The sequence below is a fragment of the Conger conger genome, chromosome 18 (assembly GCF_963514075.1).
Source record: "Conger conger chromosome 18, fConCon1.1, whole genome shotgun sequence".
Taxonomy (NCBI): Eukaryota; Metazoa; Chordata; class Actinopteri; order Anguilliformes; family Congridae; genus Conger; species Conger conger.
Genome location: NC_083777.1, coordinates 23,283,740 through 23,302,301, shown reverse-complemented (window position 1 = coordinate 23,302,301; position 18,562 = coordinate 23,283,740). Strand labels below are relative to the sequence as shown.

Sequence of the window (18,562 nt, the reverse complement as noted above, 5' to 3'; positions counted from 1 at the left end):
ATTACTGTCGTACTACTTAAGCTGACTTGACATGATTGTGTTGTAAAAATGAAATAAAAATTTCTGTTCAATGAGATTTCCTGAGAATCCCCATTCTGCTTATTGAAAAGCCACTATGGTTAATAATGAACAATAACTAATTCCCTTAAAGTCGATTTACAGTCATTTCATCTATGAAACACAACAGCTCCTGGTTTTGCGTGTTGCGTATTCAGAATAACCAATAAGACCTGGATTATGCACTGTTTAGTGCTTTAAAGGAGATTATGGAGTTTTCTTATTATTGAGGGTGTACTCAGTCCATGGCTTAATCTGGAAACCTGATTGGAAAACAAGCTATTAGAGAGAGCAGAAATGGTCAAATGGAACATTTCTGAATGATGGCAGGTCTGGATCATCTTTGCACTGATCTGAACTTTGCCATAACTAGTTACATTTGTTACATTGGGTAACATTTCATAGACAGCCGACTACATTTCCCATAGTCCTCAACCTTATTGCAGTCTTAAGAGAAAGTGTGCCAGAATGCATTGGCAATGGGAACAGTTAATTTTTATATGTAATTGAAATATGGGGGCGAGATTGGCTCAGTCATCTAGCAGTCGGTGGGCCGATCTCACCTAGGGAATACACTGTTAGAACAGGAGTTAGGACAGGAATCTGCACAATAAAAATGCATATAGGAGGTTTTGAAAATGTGCGTACCTTGAAGTTTCAGGCTTAAACTTTAAAAGGTTTCTGTTCAATGCTAGTATTTAGGGTCTGGAATTTGTCTTTGACTTATTAGTGTATTTCTTTCTCACACTAAGGTTAAAAATCATGGAAATATTATGTGCTTAACCTAAATATACAGCATAGCTACTATCGATCTATTGATATCTGCCAAAAATGGAAATGTGGAATTCTTGGTCAAATTAAGTCGAGAAAATCTGTCAAAGAAATTAAAAGATATTTTCAGGCAGTGCATTCCTTGAGCAGATGTGGTGTGTAACAACTGCATGCAGATCCATATGAATGCCCATCACTACCGGGCAGATGTAGTTTGGGGGAGGGGTCGTTTACTGTAGTCATTTTCATTTCTGGTGTTAAGTCCTACATTTCTGCCTCGCTTAACAACTTAGTTGGATTAGCGATCTTTTTATTGAAAGTGGCGCTTAACGATCTGACGGAATTGTTTATAAATGTCATTTGTATGTAAATCTCCGACCCGATTAGAATCCACTCAACAACATGCTTTTGTTGTTATTATCGTTATTATTAAAAAACGTTTGTTAATGGAGAAAAAGATTACCGAACCATTAAGCATGTTGTCTGACCCATTAACTGATAAAAAGCTATTAAAAGCTTAAAGATTAAATAACATATATAGACCAAAGTGTGGTGGAAGGGTGGACATGTTGCTATCTTTATATACCATGTACAGAATGGATACTTTGCTCCGGAAACATCAAAAACATCGGAGGAAATATAGCTTAGTGACAGATTAAAATCACACACGCGCACAGGAATAAAATGTCTATATAATTCCCTATAATTTTCCTTCCAGCAAAACCCACATATTATCTTGATAACCATATAATAACATTGCAGCGGTTGGAAAAAAACAACTAAACACTGTTCTGAGCTGTCCTCCAGAATTTTCTTGTCGGGGGATAATTTATGAAAGGATAAAGAAAATAATTTGAAGTCTGTGCTTCAGACAGCAATCTATTACACTGTTACAAACAAAATATATATATATTTTTTCTCTTTCTGTCCCGTTATCAGTTCTCCCTGCCAACTGTGTCAAATTGAGCAAGGAGCAGCCTGCAAACTGCCACTTAACAAATTAATAGCACTAAACAATATACGCTGCAGGTCGGCAATACAGCACGGTCTGGTCTTTTGTGCGTTCGTTGTTAATGGGCCTCTGTAATGACTGCTAGTTATACAAAAGGCTTACTCATGTGTGTATCCATTGGGGGTGGTGAGAGGCAGGTCCTCCCATAGCCCAAGACTGCAACAGTTTGTTTTTTGAGGAGAGGGGGGGGGGGGGGTAGATTCTGGGTTCTTTAACTAACCTCCTACCCCCAGCCCCTCCACCACCACCAACACCCCGATCTTTGATAGTGCACAAGACAAACAGTTTGGTTTTCCTGAACCTTGTGGCCTAGATAGACACACACACACCATGAGCATATGGCCCATTCACGGCGTCCTCCCTTTCCACACTGAATGAGAAACCCTAATTGAATATCTACCCAACATCTCTGGCTCCCCAAACCAAACCCTCCCGTCCTCCCCCTGCCCCCACCCCTTTATGTTCACAAGGCACCTCAATGTGGGTCATTGATTTGCTAATATACATATATTCTGTGCCCGTGAGTGCGGGTGCGAGGGGTGTGTGCCCTGCGTGTGTGAGAAACAGACCAGGGAAACAGATTGGCCCATATATCAAGCCTAATGATCGTTAATTGAGGTAATGAATAGAATACTCTGAGAGGCCTATTGCCCAAGCTTGGTACATTTTAACAAAACTATTAATTGCTGGAAGGAGAGGTGAAGTCCTTCTGACACGAGCAGGCCAGAGACAGACCAGCTGGTGCCATATTGTCAGAGGAGACAATATGAAAGTAATTGGCTACTGTGTCTTTCTTTTAAGAAGAGGGGGAAAAGGAGGAGGGGAACAAGAGAAATGTTTGGCTTTTTGAACTGCCAAAAGGGCGGTAATCCATTTAGGACCTGTTGTTAACAGTTTCCGTTAAACAAACCACTACTATTTGTGGTTCTAGAGGCGTTGTCAGGTTTGATAAGGTACTCTGTTTTATGTGTTTTATGTGGTGGTTTCAAGTGAGTATGAATTGTGCAAATCACATAGGGAAATGTTTCAGGAGTGTCTGGACAACATGTTTTATGAGGATTTATGCGTGTTATGTTTTAAAAAATATATATATATTTTTTTATATTTGTGGAATGCAACAAACTGTCCATTAATTGTGAAAAATCGTTTCATGCTGGATTCAATTTTCTTCCAACACCAAAGACTATTTAAACAAGTCATCTGGTCAGAGTTCTTAGAATCTCACTGGCCTCCAGTGAAGGTTTAATGAATGCATCCAAGAACCTGAAATTTGCCTGCTTCCCAATTGCATTTCATAATTACAGTAAAATCAAGACCTACTGAGGAATTATTTTCTCATAACACACACACATCTTTCTCTGTGTAGTCATATTTGAATGCATAATATGTTAATATACCCTCATCGGCGATTACCATCTACAAGTATTTTTTTAAATGGAACGCAACATGTAGAAGCTTTATAGAATGCAAATTGAAATGTTACAATGAATCGTACAGATGTCCTCAAAGTTCTGAAGCCCGTGATTAATAAATTATATTTATTCTAGTTTAGAGGACTGACGTGCGCTATTTTATTCATACATTAATTGCGAAACCGTTGGCCATTCAAGTCAAGTTGAAGAATTAAACAGCAAAACCTCAACTGGAATAGTTAACTTGGAATAATAGCGCCCTCTACCCTTCAACATCAATGTCAACTCTTTGTATTCGCTTACATGTTGCACTGAAGTTTGCTAAACACACACGACAGAAAAAGTTATGTTATTACTGCCAAATTCAGAATGAACTAACTACAGTAATTTGATATGCTAGATGAAATGTATGCACACACGCGCAAACAAACACACAAACAGTTAAATATTTAATTAACCTAAAACGGTCTAAGTCTTTTTAAGTCTGGAAAATTAGATGTTTTGACCACATTGTATGACTTAGGTAACAAGTACTGGATATTTGAATAGCATGTGGACACTACAGTATTATTACTGAAACATTTACAAAAGCAATACATAAGAAGATTTATAATATATACAATCACACGCAATACTATCTTTCTGTCAACTTGCCCAGCCTGCTCTTTACATGCGTCATCTTCCTCCGAGTACACTTGCTGACGTAATCAAATGCGGACTGGTTTGGTCGGTTGACTTTAAACATAAAAGACACCATTGAAGAAATGATAATGGAAAGCAACACCCATTTGCAAATGAGCTGTCTAGCTATTTAGCCAGCTTTTGCTGTTAGCGTCTAACCGGGTGAATCATTCTACGGGAACTAACTAACAGGAAGACGATCCACTAGGTAGCTATGCCATGGTTATAGCCTATCTGTTACAATACATAGCTAGGCTAACGTATGTGTGGATAACGCCGCGTATTGTTTATATCTGGCTAGCTAGCTAGTTACAAAGATGAATGTAGCCTAATGTTACTATATTAATATAGCTATTATGGTTCAAGCTGAGAGACGATTAGATGGATGTACTAGCTAACGTTAGACCACTGCTGGGTAACTTGGCTGAACAAATATTAGCGGCTTAGGTTGTTGATGCAGGAATATAAACAGCTGTTTGCCAGCTGACCAACTTTTAATAGTGCTTGCTAGCCAGCTTGCAGCAATACATACAAGTTAGGCTAACGTGAAAATGTATCTACGTGTTAACTTGCTATGTAACACTAGTTACCTCGTATAAAATATCAAACCAACGCTACCCTGTTGCGTTTAACGTTACCTGCTTGATAGCTAGTGTAGTTAAGGGGTTGTGAGTTATCACAATGTTAACTCGCTACTGCTTGGGCTAGTATAGTATAGAGTACAACAAACAACATAATGTTTTAGATACATAGCCACATAGCCTATAATAATGTTCGACAAATTGTGAAATGTATTGTTTATCATTCTGAAATGTCCTAAGTGCATGATTTATGATTGTTTTTTTAACCGGGTATGTCATCGAGAACATATTCTCTTTTTTGATAACGAACTGGACGAAAGCAATAGAAGCTAGTAAAAGACATGAAAGGCAATATTTAGTTGATGATAATATAATACTGATGATAATTAGCAATCTGTGTGTGGAGAGTGAGCATTAAAATTAAGGGTTAATCCTTTTCCCCAGAAAGGGGATTGGAAAATAAATGTTCCCCCTGTAAAACGTATGAAATAGATTACACTATAAATGGTGTACTGTCATCAATAAAAAAACAGCAGGCTTTCAATTGATGCCATACCGCACTGTGTTTGTATGACCAATAGTATGATGAAGTCTAAAGTGTGTTAGATTGTTTTAAATTAATCATGGAAAGACACATACATTTGGGGGAAATTGATTGGAATGGAACCCATCACTACTTATTATTATTATTATTATTATTATTATTATTATTAGCTATTATTAACAAGATGTGATTGTGAAATACTGCTTCCTCTATAATATAAATGGAAATACATCCTTCTGTGGAACTCTTATCAGACTATCAACATGTTGTCGAACATTTACAGTCAGTGTGGCGTTGTATTTCAGAAAGCTGATATCCGAGCGCAATCTGAGGGACAGATAGAGTTGACAGTTGAAAAAAAAGAGAAGAAAATCACTCCAATGTAATAAACCAGACTTTCTTTCTGTGGCAGTGGGCACTGTCACCAGGAATGGGCTCCACTTAAGTCTGGGAAAAGCAGCAGCACATGCCTTTTACTCGGACAACATGAAGATTCCCAAGTTAGCCATCCTGTTTATTCTGGTGGTCGGTACGGTGGCCTACCTGACGTACATAAGGAGGCCACAGATCTTAAAAGAGACAATCTCCAAACCGCAATACCCTCACTCCAGAACAGACCCGACAAACCTCAGCACTGACCGTTTCCAGTATGGGATTATGATAGATGCTGGGAGCACTGGGACACGGATTCACATTTTCCAGTTCCTACTTGAAGAAAACGGTATGTCCCTGCGTGTTCTACAAGCTAGGGGTCTCAGTTTCAAGAGAGCCCGGGTAGTACTGTAGATCTGGTACTGTAGGTTTTCATTGCAACCCAAATTTGGCGCACCCGATTCTACTAATTAACAGCTCAACAGGATCTCTAGCTGTTGAATGAGGTGTGCTTCGCTGAGGTTGGAATGAAAACCAACAGGACAGTAGATCTCCAGGAACAGGGTTGGTGACCCCTACTGTATGTGAATGGGTTAAATCACACATTTCACACAACTGAATATAAGATTGGACTTTATATACATCTGATAGTGATCTGCCAAAGTTGCCAGATAACTTTTTTTTTTTCATTGGCAGGAGACTTACGCTAGCTAGCCCATGGACTGCTGAGTCTATGGAACACATTTCAAAATGTGTTTCGCACCAATTCACTAGTATTCTGATAAAATAACCATAATATGGCAACTGACAAACAATAACAACTGTATGTCACTCATAATATTATGACATGCACCAGAAGTGGAATTTAACAGCGGTATTAGTGAGATGAAAAACTCCAAAACTCCAAACATTGTGATGAAAACAAATTTCTGCCACACCGGCTGATATTATGAAAAAAGCGATTCATGTTTTAATATACTCATGCTGAGCAGTGACATCTAATTCTCGACTTAATTTAAATGAAGCACTTTCTTATTGAATTTCTTATGGCTGCGAAAATATTATGTTCAATAAGCTACACAAATGACACTGAAATAGTAATTATTTTGTTGTGGTTCAAGTCTGTGTCATTGCTCATTATAATCTTAAAAACTCTTTCAAAATATCTGCTTCTATAGAACGCAGTGTATTTTTGCCCCTGTGTTTTAAACTTCAAATGGAGAAGAGCCCAAAAAAAAAAAAAAAATATATATATTTTTTTTTTTTGTTGCTGTATTTAGCTCTGTTGATGGCTGTCAGGATGGCCATCATTATCGCATTGAAACATTAAGCTAAATCACTTAAGTGCTGCTTTGGCTTTATTGTTAAATCTATGATTGTCATATTCTGATGGCCATTAAGCACCTGCCATTCATGTTAATATTGTCAACGCCCCACAGTTCGGCACACATAGACATTAGCACTGGAGCTTGGTAGCCACAGTCTCTAAAGAAAAGAGCAAGTATATTGGATTTCATGTATTGGAACAGAACATAACTAAGCCATATGACAAGTTAACTGTTATTCCTTGTCGACCCTTCACTAACGCACTATTTAATCTTTTTATTTAAGCTTCTTATAATCAGCAAATGGAATTATAGCAGCTACGTGATTTTTGTAAAATATTACAGCATGTTCAGTCATTACGATATTGGACGTCAGCAGAAGTGTCTAATAGTCCTTGGAGATAATAATTATCAAAAAATGAAAAAGTAGGCTGTTCATGTCACAGACCCAATACGGCACCTCCTTTCACACTATCTGGCGGTGCAGAACTTGGAGAAACTGCTCTGATGCGTATCAGTGCACTACGGTCTGCATAGGTTAGCCTGTGGAGTTTCTTCATTTCTGTACACTGTGCACTACAACACTGACTTTCTACAACAGAATATCCTTGTAATGGGTATTCACCATTTGCCATTATTAACCCTTTCAAGTTCGATTTTTTGGAATATTGTTTTCTCAGTCAGTGTCCTATAACTCAGTTACCAGTAGTGATTGCTGCATCAGCATTAGGGTGTTCAGTTGAGAACATTATAATCACATAATGTGATCTCACACCCTGAAGGATTAAGAATAAGAATTTAACCTCCATTACACCCTCACACACAGATAGCTTTACCACTGTATTGAACTATAGAGCACGTTTTGTGATGACGTGTGTTTCTTTACTGCTGTTAACAAACACGATGGTCGCCGCTTACATTTTCATGCAAAGGTGCCGTCTAGAATATGCAGCGAATATGTAAAGTGTATAATATTCTATTGACATACTTCTCTTTTTCTTTTTTCTAGCGACACACAAATTGGCCCGTGAAACGTTCAGAGCAATAAAACCAGGTCTATCTGCATATGTGGACGATCCCGAAAAGGTAAACGGCTTTGTGGAAATTGAGACACTTTCTCGGTGTGAATGGTAAATGGTTGGCATTTATATAGCGCTGTACAATTGATGCTTCTCATTCACCCATTCATACACACACTCACGCACCAACAGTGATTGGCTGCCATTCAAGGCACCAACCAGCTCGTCAGGAGCATTTTCAGGGGTTAGGCGTCTTGCTCAGGGACACTTCGACACAGCCCGGGCGGGGGATCGAACCGGCAACCGACTGCCGGACGACTGCTCTTACTGCCTGAGCCAATGTCGCCCCAATAACCTCGTGCCCTTATTCGGGCTTACCGCAACGGCTGTGTTCTATGCTACACTGTGTGACACTGTCCTCGTGGGGTGGGCCGGTCCCTCAGTGCACGGATGGAATCCAGGAACTTTTGGAGGTGGCCCAGGAGTCTGTGCCGTCCTCCCAGTGGAACATCACCCCCCTGGTGCTGAAGGCCACGGCCGGCCTGCGGCTCCTCCCCGGGGAGAAGGCCCAACAACTCCTCGATAAGGTAGGGGAGGCGGATGCCTTTTGCCATAGAATCACTTGTCTTTTGACACGCACAAGCTCATGGTGTGCTGGTAGATTTGTGTAATATTTCCCTATATTTTCCCTCGCCGTTTGTGTCAGTTTTATTACGTCAGACGATAAGACCTGCATTATACAAATGTGAACGAGTGGGGGAAATCCATGTTTTGAAAACATTTAATGATCATATATCAGTAAAAATGTGTGTGTAGTATGGTGCAAGTGTGTTTGTGGCAATGTTACAAAAAACACAACAGCTTGTGACAAAAATGGACAGCACTTGCCGGAAACCTACTAAACTGTCCCATAATCTAGTCGTTTGAATTGTTCCGTTTCTGATTCAGATACAGGACATAGGCCTAGTGCATATTGTTAACATGGATGCTTATGGCTTGAAAATGCCTGTTCCCCAAGGTTCGGGAGGTTTTTGATGAGTCTCCCTTCCTGTCCAGACATGACAGCGTGTCTATAATGGAGGGTACAGAAGAAGGTATGTCCTCATTTTTTCACCATAGCTTTCCCCGCAGATGTGCACTGAAAAATGATTGGCATTTTGGCAGACACTCTTATCCAGAGCGACGTACAGTTGATTAGACTTAGATTAATCCTCCCCTGGAGCAATGCAGGGTTAAGGGCCTTGCTCAAGGGCCCAACGGCTGTACGGATCTTATTTTTGTGCGGGATTAGAACCACCGACCTTGCGTGTCCCAGTCATTTACCCTAACCACTACGCTACAGGCCGCCCCAAACAAAAACAAAACAAAACACACATGCATGCAACCTTGTGTTTTCTTCCATCTATTGTTGTGTCAGCTACTGAAGGGATCAGATGGAAATGATTTAGAGATGAAAAAGAGCACAGTCCGTCCTTGTTTTGATCTTCACGCACAAAAGGCACACTACTAAAATGGAAGCTAAACATAATCCCATGATATAGCTCTATCTTCCGTGGCTATATTAATGTACGTTTGGCATTAAGACTGAAAACAGTGATAATTTAATCAGGAATAATGGGCCCAGGTTCAATCCACCAGTAGCTTATGGGACTGGGGGCTTGTGTTTTCTGATGCATTACATTAAGTAGTCACTTTACAGTAAGCGTTCCCTCATGACAGCATCGCACTCCATCAATTTCACTTGTCAAGAAAATGCAGCCCGTATATTTTGTTTTTACGCTTCTGTACTACAGTTTAGATAATGCTGCTTTGCATCAAATACTATCCCAGAACCATGAGTTCTCTTTTTATCAGTACATAGAATATACACAGTTCATCATTTATATACTCATTGTAATTTCATTTTACCAAAGTCTCTTATTTTATTATGGGCTACATTAGTAAGGAGGATATGTAGTTTTACGTTTACAGAATTGCAGAAATTCTGCCTAATGGACCACCTCCTTGTGATTTCTCTCTGTTGAAACAGTGGAATCTGCTCAATCGGGTCTTTATAGGTTGGGTTTTGGCCCTCGTGCTGTGCTGCTTACGGCGTTAGAGATTACCCTGGCCTTTCAGAAGACAGAGGTCTTATTGTAAATGGCTGCTAAGTCGTATTCGATGAGGGGGGCACAGGACAAGCCAGAGGGGCGCTAAGTGACTGCTGTAATGCATGACTTTAGGGTTTAATGTCGATCTAGAAATCTCAGTTGCGTCTTAGCGGTGTTGAGAGTTTTGTCCCAAAGCTTCGATAACTCACCGCAGTGCTGTTCTGTGCAAATGTGTCTCCAGTAAAGCCCCTTCTTTAGAAAGCCCCAGGTCAGACAGAGTTTGGACTGCAGGAGCACGATCGCACTGAATCTGCAATAACTTGAAATATCCCATGCCTCAAACAACAGGCTGGGTTGCTTGCGATTATCATTCGGTTTAATTGCAGGTAAAGAACCTGCTTGCCTGACCTTTTAAAGCCTTGCTACACAGTCATGCTGACAAACTTCTGTGTTCTCCTCCTCTCTAAATGCAGGTATTTCAGCCTGGATCACGATCAACTTCTTAACAGGTGAGACTGGTCGCATTTTAAACATACTCTTGCTGCTGATGTCTTTGATCATATTAATGCTCTTGTCCCATTGCCACATTTTTAGAGACAATCCTCCCCTGGAGCAATGCAGGGTTAAGGGCCTTGCTCAAGGGCCCAGCGGCTGTGTAGATCTTATTGTGCCTACACTGGGATTAGAACCACTAACCTTGCGTGTCCCAGTCATTTACCTTAACCACTACGCTACAGGCCGCACATGTGGTGTGGGCAAACGCAGAGACGGGATGGAGAGTGTTATGTGGGTAAACGCAGAGACGGGATGGAGAGTGTTATGTGGGCAAACGCAGAGACGGGATGGAGAGTGTTATGTGGGCAAACGCAGAGACGGGATGGAGAGTGTTATGTGGGCAAACGCAGAGACGGGATGGAGAGTGTTATGTGGGCAAACGCAGAGACGGGATGGAGAGTGTTATGTGGGCAAACGCAGAGACGGGATGGAGAGTGTTATGTGGGCAAACGCAGAGACGGGATGGAGAGTGTTATGTGGGTAAACGCAGAGACGGGATGGAGAGTGTTATGTGGGTAAACGCAGAGACGGGATGGAGAGTGTTATGTGGGTAAATGCAGAGACGGGATGGAGAGTGTTATGTGGGTAAATGCAGAGACGGGATGGAGAGTGTTATGTGGGTAAATGCAGAGACGGGATGGAGAGTGTTATGTGGGTGAACGCAGAGACGGGATGGAGAGTGTTATGTGGGTAAACGCAGAGACGGGATGGAGAGTGTTATGTGGGTAAACGCAGAGGCGGGATGGAGAGTGTTATGTGGGCAAACGCAGAGACGGGATGGAGAGTGTTATGTGGGTAAACGCAGAGGCGGGATGGAGAGTGTTATGTGGGTGAACGCAGAGACGGGATGGAGAGTGTTATGTGGGCAAACGCAGAGACGGGATGGAGAGTGTTATGTGGGCAAACGCAGAGACGGGATGGAGAGTGTTATGTGGGTAAACGCAGAGACGGGATGGAGAGTGTTATGTGGGCAAACGCAGAGACGGGATGGAGAGTGTTATGTGGGCAAACGCAGAGACGGGATGGAGGGTGTTATGTGGGCAAACGCAGAGACGGGATGGAGAGTGTTATGTGGGTAAACGCAGAGACGGGATGGAGAGTGTTATGTGGGCAAACGCAGAGACGGGATGGAGAGTGTTATGTGGGTAAACGCAGAGACGGGATGGAGGGTGTTATGTGGGCAAACGCAGAGACGGGATGGAGAGTGTTATGTGGGTAAACGCAGAGACGGGATGGAGAGTGTTATGTGGGTAAACGCAGAGACGGGATGGAGAGTGTTATGTGGGTAAACGCAGAGACGGGATGGAGAGTGTTATGTGGGTGTTGATTAGACTGCTTGGCCCGGGGGTTTGTGCCTACTGCTGACCCCATCCCTCTCTCCCTGCAGGGGGGCTCCAAGGTGGAGATGGGGCCACGGTCGGCATGCTGGATTTGGGAGGGGGCTCCACGCAGATCACCTTCTCCCCTCAGGACGAGGTAACGTACATGTTGGACCCCCCCCCAGGTTGCCAGGAGCTGTTCTTAAACACACACACTTCTGCGACGGCCTACCCATCTTCCTGCCTAATCTGCAAACTCCAGCGTTAATCTCACAGGCTGGTAAATAAATGTTTCGAGAAGGGGGCGGGTGTCTTGTTGCTTAACTAGGTCAGGTCTACTCGAGAACCGATTTATTTCGCTCCAAAGACTTTAAATTTGCCAGCAAGCTGATAAGCTGAACTGATTTGTGGACATTTTTTCAACATCATTTGCCAAGTGGATGAAACTGTGGGAACGATATCCAGGGCTAGTTGACTCATAGCAGTATTTGAGTAACGACTTAAACCTGCGATATGCATGCAGCTACAATCATCCGTCAGAATGTGGATTATACAGCAGTTAATACGGAGGAATGGAAAGCTTCTGCTATTAGGCTGGCCCTCATCAGTGGTCACACAGTATTGGCCTACCAAATCTGCACTGGTGTTAGTGAGCAATGTCTCTGACCAGGAAGTGGTCTTAAAAAAAAAAAGTCTTGGCTGCTTGATAAAGTAAATAGATACAATTCTTCTGAATCGTTAATTTGTATCTTGGATTCAAATGGATGCCTGGGTTAGGACAGTGTAGTACTTGATGTACTATGTTTTTCTCTCATTTGCCCCTCAGAAATCCATCCAGACCTCACCCATTGACTACATAACCTCGTTTCAGATGTTCAACCGCACCCACACACTCTACTCACACAGGTAAGTGGCTTCAGCATTTGTAAATGTGTTTATGAACCAGTACATCATTAGCAAAAAAAACAAAAAAAAAACTACTGGACTGTAATGTGGGTCCTTCGCCTGTTACTGAGCACGCTCAGTGCGCTGATCTGGGTCTTGTCTCTCCAGCTACCTGGGCCTTGGGCTGATGTCAGCAAGACTCGCGGTCCTGGGAGGAGTGGAAGGACAGCCTCGTATGTAGTTTACAATTTACCCAACTTCTAAAGAACCGAGTGCATAATTACACCATTATCTTGTCTTCTCATAACAGAAGATGAAATTAATTCCTTGGATGCCATTCAGGTCATTCAGTCAATGCTTGGCTTGAACAACTGACTTTTCTTTTTTCTTTTTTTTACTGGTAGGGATTCAATTTGAACTTTCACGATTTTGTTTGTGAAACAATTGTGTCTACATAGTGTCTACCCCAATGATAATCTCTGTGTATTTTATGATAACCCTTGAAGTTTGAGGGCACGTCAAATAAGGGGAACCTGTAGAATCCAACAGACGTTGCCATGCAGTTTCATCTCTTGGCCTCTAGATGGAGCGTGCTCCCTTTTTGTTGTCGTGCCAGTTTTCTGTTATTATCTATCATTAATCGTAATTAATACAGGGTAGGTAGCCTAATAAGTAGCCTACTCTGCACGCCTTTCTCCGTCACTAATTGGTTTCAGGATTTTCCTGTTCATGTACAGGTTTGACGGGTACACGTTTGCAAAATGAATTTCTGCAAATATGCAGTCACAAAGATTGAATGCAATCAGGCTGTCTACCTCACACCTGGAAAGTCCAACTGCCATTTATGCTAAACAGTTAAAATGACCGTGTCTGCGGGGGAGGGGGGGGGGATTAAATGTGCATGCATTCTTACAACCATGTCGACAGCCTACTGTTAAAATGAAGTATGGTGTATATTCCCTGGATGAACAGTAGAGGGCAGTACAGAGCTGGTGAGCCCCTGCCTGGCTCCTGACTCCACAGAGCACTGGGAACATGCTGAAGTGGACTACACTGTGAAAGGACAGAAGGCAGGTACTGGACTTCATCACTGTGCGGTGTTAAAACATTTTTATTGTACACTGAGCTGGGTTCTAGAGTTCGGGCCAATTAACTGATATGAGAATGATACCTTACAGTATATAACTGCGTTCTCTAGTTGTTCCAGTTGTTTATGATTTGAATTTATTTCCTTAGTTGACTGAAGTTTAGTTCACCTCATCTCTAAAGCAGTTGTATAATTGGGCACCATTGCTTGTTTGGTTGCCAATGAATTTCCTTATAGCGGAATTACAGAAATGTAATTAAATTACAGAAATGTAATTAAATTACATGATTGACTTCCTGGAGAGGTAAATGAAGTTTTGCTGCACTTTCTGCATTGCAAGATGGTTGTTTGCAGCACATTGGTGAATGCAGCACAATCACGGTGTGGCAGAATGAAAGATAGTGTTGATTTTGTGTGTGAATGAGGGGAACATGGGCTGGGACACTGATCAGACACGCTCTGTTCCAGGGGAACCCATATACGAGTCCTGCTACAGCAAGGTGGAGAAGGCTCTCTACAAGAAGGTGCAGAAGGCAGAGGAGGCAGAAGATGCACACTTCTACGCCTTCTCCTACTACTACGACAGAGCCGTGGATATCGGGGCCATCGGTAGGAGCCTTGCATTCCCATTCATAAAAACATAATTAATAATTTGTCATTTAGTTGACACTTTTATCCAAAGCGACTCACAGTTGATTTGACTTAAGCAGGGGATAATACGGGGTTAAGGGCCTTGCTCAAGGGCCCAACAGCTGTGCAGATCTCATTGTGTGGTGTTATAGTCTGTACAGTGTAAAAAAAAAACCCAAAAAAACATGTCTGGGCAAAATGCTATAACCATTTAGGCTCCAACAAATTCATGTTGACCACAGAAAAATAAAAACAGATTACATTTTACCCTGAAGAAAATTCTTATTTTACAAAATTGCATATTTACTATAGTGGCACATTTCCTTATAATTTCATGGGAACTGCAGGAATATCTTTTTTGATATTTTTCCCAGCAGATTTTCTGAGAGAAATATGCATTTCCGTTGCACACTTGACCCGGTTCTAATTAAAGACTAATTGCGTTATCCCTCTTACACACTGAATGGTCCAATGGGTTGTGAACACGTAGTTTCCAGTTGTAAATTACACAGAGCACTCAAGTGTCGGCTTGGTAGCCACAAGCGTGTTCTGCCAGCCAGCCGCGTGTTTCAGCATTCATGAAGACTTTTTTTTTTCCCGTCCTTAGCTGAAAAAGATGGAGGAACTATCAAAGTGAATGACTACATCGAAGCTGCCAAGAAGGGTAAGATGATGATTTGTCTTGTCTCCTTGTCTCCTTATTTATTTTCCTTTTTCACTCACCATGGTGGCATTGGCCACAATGATGCTCTACATTCATGTCATTCTTAGTGCATTTAATCATAACCACGATCACAAAATCCCATTATCAATATAATCACTATCACCTTCTTATCCTCACCATCACCATTTCCTGTTTCCTGGTGCTGTCATTACAGCCATGATGACACAGCGTGATATTACCCTCACAAGCTTTCTGCAGGCGGAAAGATCGTTTTCAAATCCACTTCAAGCTGAATAAGATCCCCTATTTCGACGCAGACTCAAAACCCACCTTTTCAAACTCTACCTTAGTCCTCCCTCCTGATTTCCCCTGCCCCTCCTTTCTGATATCCCTATCCTTGTCTAACCCCCCCCCCCCCCCCCCCCAAAAAACAAAAAAAAACAAAAAAACAATGCACTTCTGATGACAACTATGTTTAGAACAGCATTTCCTGTGTATTTTGCTAGTTTCTGGATCTGATGCTCTGACTTATGGTAGAACCTATGCACTTGTAAGTCGGATTAAAAGCGTCTGCCAAATGACTAAAATGTAAAATGTGTAACACACCTCCTGCCCACCACCTTGTTGTCTTGCAGTGTGCAACAGTATAGCAGAGACTCCCCCAACGCATCCCTTCCTGTGCCTGGACCTAACCTACATATCGGTGCTGCTACAGGAGCTGGGTTTCCCAAAGGACAAAGAACTAAAGGTCACATTTACTACACATCATATTACGTTTTGTGTTATAATGTGCTATTACTTCATCCCTAATATGTGGTGATTTGGAGCACTCGGTTTGGCTGTGTTTCTGCTCAACGCTACAGCCCCCTTTCAGTACATTACATTACATTACATTGATGGCATTTGCTCTTACCACTCTTATCCAGAGCGACATACAGTCGATTAGACTAATCAGGAGACGATCCTCCCCTGGAGCAATGCGGGGCCCAACGGCTGTGCGGATCTTATTGTGGCTACGCACGGGGATCGAACCACCAACCTTGCGTCATGTACCTTAACCACTATGCTACAGGCCGGGGGTGGGGCGCAGCAGACAGGCAAACGTTCAGTCCGTCAGTCGAGCTCAAGAGACAAGAGTGTGTAGCTTGTGCAGGTGGTGCTGGTATGGGCCAAACTCGATAATGGATTGTGGGGCCCACCCACATAGTATAACAGTGCCTCAACATGCTGAGAAACTTCCCCAAGGGGAAATTTGGTTAAATTTACTATGTCACTGACTTGCTCTACAGGTTATTGGCCCGAATTGACATGGCAGTCCATTATATTATAGAAAACTATGCAAGTGAGCAAGCTGAAAAACATACACCACATGCAGTAATATTCAGAATAATTAACTGTGTGAGCAACAACTGCTCTTGTGCCAAACGGCAAAAGGCAAGCACAACCCACTGCTACATTGGGCCAGGACTGCAGATCTCTGAAGTACACCGTCTTTCATCGTGTTGAAGAATTTGATTGGCCCTTTTGAATATGCAAGAAGGAGCTGACAGTTTAACCGCCGTCGGCTGACTCCTTGCGATTGTGCTTTCCAGTCCTGTTAGAAACGGAAAGCCTTGTCTTTCTGCACGGAGGCGGCGTTCTGTCGATCTAACTGCCCGCCATGTTTCTGTTCGTAGCTGGCGAAGAAGATAAACAACGTGGAGACAAGCTGGGCGTTGGGAGCGACGTTCCATTACATGGAGTTACACTCCAGAGACTGAGCACTCACCAGCACTGAACACAAAATGGCTGCTCCATCGTCCCAAACCAACTATGCTGCAGAGTGGGGCGGCACAAATCTCAATGATTGTATTCGTTTTGATACTTGGAATGTGAGGCTTGTTTTTTTTTTTTTTTTTTTTTTACACATTGCCATTACAGGGCATTACGTTGTACTTTTTGAAAAGGTTAAAATGTGTTTTGTATGTTGAAGGAATGTCAGTTGTTTGGGGAAAACCCTACCCAGGAGGTACTGTGAAGCATGAAGAAGCTTGACTAAGGAGAGGGGCTTCTTCCATCACCATTGAGTGTAATATGAATGTGCAAATGGCGTCTGTGTGCGCTCACATTTTATAAGTATTTTGGGTTAAAGGTGGAGGGTAACTGGTACATTTTTTTTTTTTTTTTAGTTTTAAATGGGCAGTCAGCAAACTGAAGGAAATTATTCCCAATCTCAAACACTTCCAAACACTTTCTCCTCCAGCGTATAGGAGGAAATGGACAATGGCGATTCTGTAAAGCTCTACTTGCTACTTTCTGAATTTCAGCAAGCAATGCTAAGAATTCAAATGCAAATCAATGAATATATACTTAGATGTACATGTTCCATTCCTTCATGATCATCTTTGACATTGTGTACTCCAAGCCAGTATATCCTTGGGGGGTTGACGGTCTCTCCTTTCGGATTAATTGATATTTGAGTATCCGGACTGTCCTCCCACTCACTCTTAAGTGAGAAGAAGATGCTTAACACCCACAGGGAAGGCCTGACCTTATAAATTATTCAAAAGTATTCTGTCATTCTCTTGACAAATGTTATTACTGTTGATTGTCTCCAGCCAAACAGTGGACTTATTGTTCTTTTCGGTTAATGTTTACTTGCCTTCTTTTTTTTAAAATCATTAAACGGGTTCGTTGGTTACCGCTCCACTAACATACTGTACATTGTGAATGCTGCATGTCTGACTGGCAAAGGAACAACCTGTGAGTCATCAGGATTCTGCAGGTACAACCATGGCAGATTCCTCCCCCATGTTTTTAAGTACCTTTATTACAACTATTGTGGCAGGAGACCTTGGTTTCATTAACCCACCAAATACACAATACACACCCATATCCATTTAAAATCAAGTGAATGTTGCTGTATTTACAGATTCAATCTGATTCTGAAGGCAGAGGCACATAGCTCTGCAGAACCAAACGACAGCTATGGGAGTGGGTGTGCTACTGACATAAGACCATGGTCAGTCCAAGCCCTTCTGTTATTTTCATCCCACCATAAGTAATTGCGCTGAGCACACAGACTGTATCGGAAACCCTGAGGCTTTTAAAAGTAATGGGGTTTTCCCCTTTTAATGTCTTGCCTCGGTCGGTCGTAAACAAAATGTACAGCCTACTTAAACCGGGGAGGGAGATATATTTATTGCTCGTGGGAGGGGGTATGGCCATTCCTTATGGCCGCGAGCGTGATGCTGCTTGTCTGGAGTCTGGGTTTTATGTGCTGCTAAGCCACTGGCTGTAAGTGTCCTCCATCCTTTCACAACAGCGGGAGCTGGACTGGGACCCAGCGCAGCTGAAACATGAAGGAAGCTGAAGGGGTGATGTAGTCTCTGACTGCAGTCTCTAACAGGGTGGTGGCAGCAGCTGACCGAAGTCAAATACCGAATTGTTTTGGATTAAAATACTATTCTACGCTTTATTGAGCTAGTCTGGTGTATTGGAACCTATGACATACTCTTTAAAAAGTGCAAACCCCACCTTATGGTCAATCTTGGTTGGCTTAATTGCACCAGGTGATCA

The 18,562-nt window shown here is 42.2% G+C and overlaps 1 protein-coding gene across 3 annotated transcripts; it reads left to right on the top strand.

The window, feature by feature from the left end:
- The first annotated feature begins 3,963 nt into the window (after positions 1–3,963).
- Positions 3,964–17,696, top strand: entpd6 (ectonucleoside triphosphate diphosphohydrolase 6). Of its 3 annotated transcripts, none has more exons than XM_061228717.1 (14): positions 3,964–4,141; positions 5,471–5,779; positions 7,765–7,841; positions 8,218–8,361; positions 8,793–8,868; positions 10,338–10,373; positions 11,807–11,895; positions 12,565–12,644; positions 12,792–12,856; positions 13,599–13,697; positions 14,179–14,319; positions 14,948–15,004; positions 15,640–15,752; positions 16,681–17,696. In XM_061228717.1, exons 2-14 carry the CDS (start codon positions 5,545–5,547, stop codon positions 16,762–16,764), a joined length of 1,296 nt encoding a protein of 431 aa, XP_061084701.1. In that variant the 5' UTR covers positions 3,964–4,141; positions 5,471–5,544; the 3' UTR covers positions 16,765–17,696. The 3 variants fall into 3 exon arrangements, with proteins under 3 accessions (XP_061084701.1, XP_061084699.1, XP_061084700.1); XM_061228715.1 differs by having other exon boundaries at positions 13,596–13,697; XM_061228716.1 differs by having other exon boundaries at positions 5,364–5,779; positions 13,596–13,697.
- Positions 17,697–18,562: the final 866 nt, after the last annotated feature.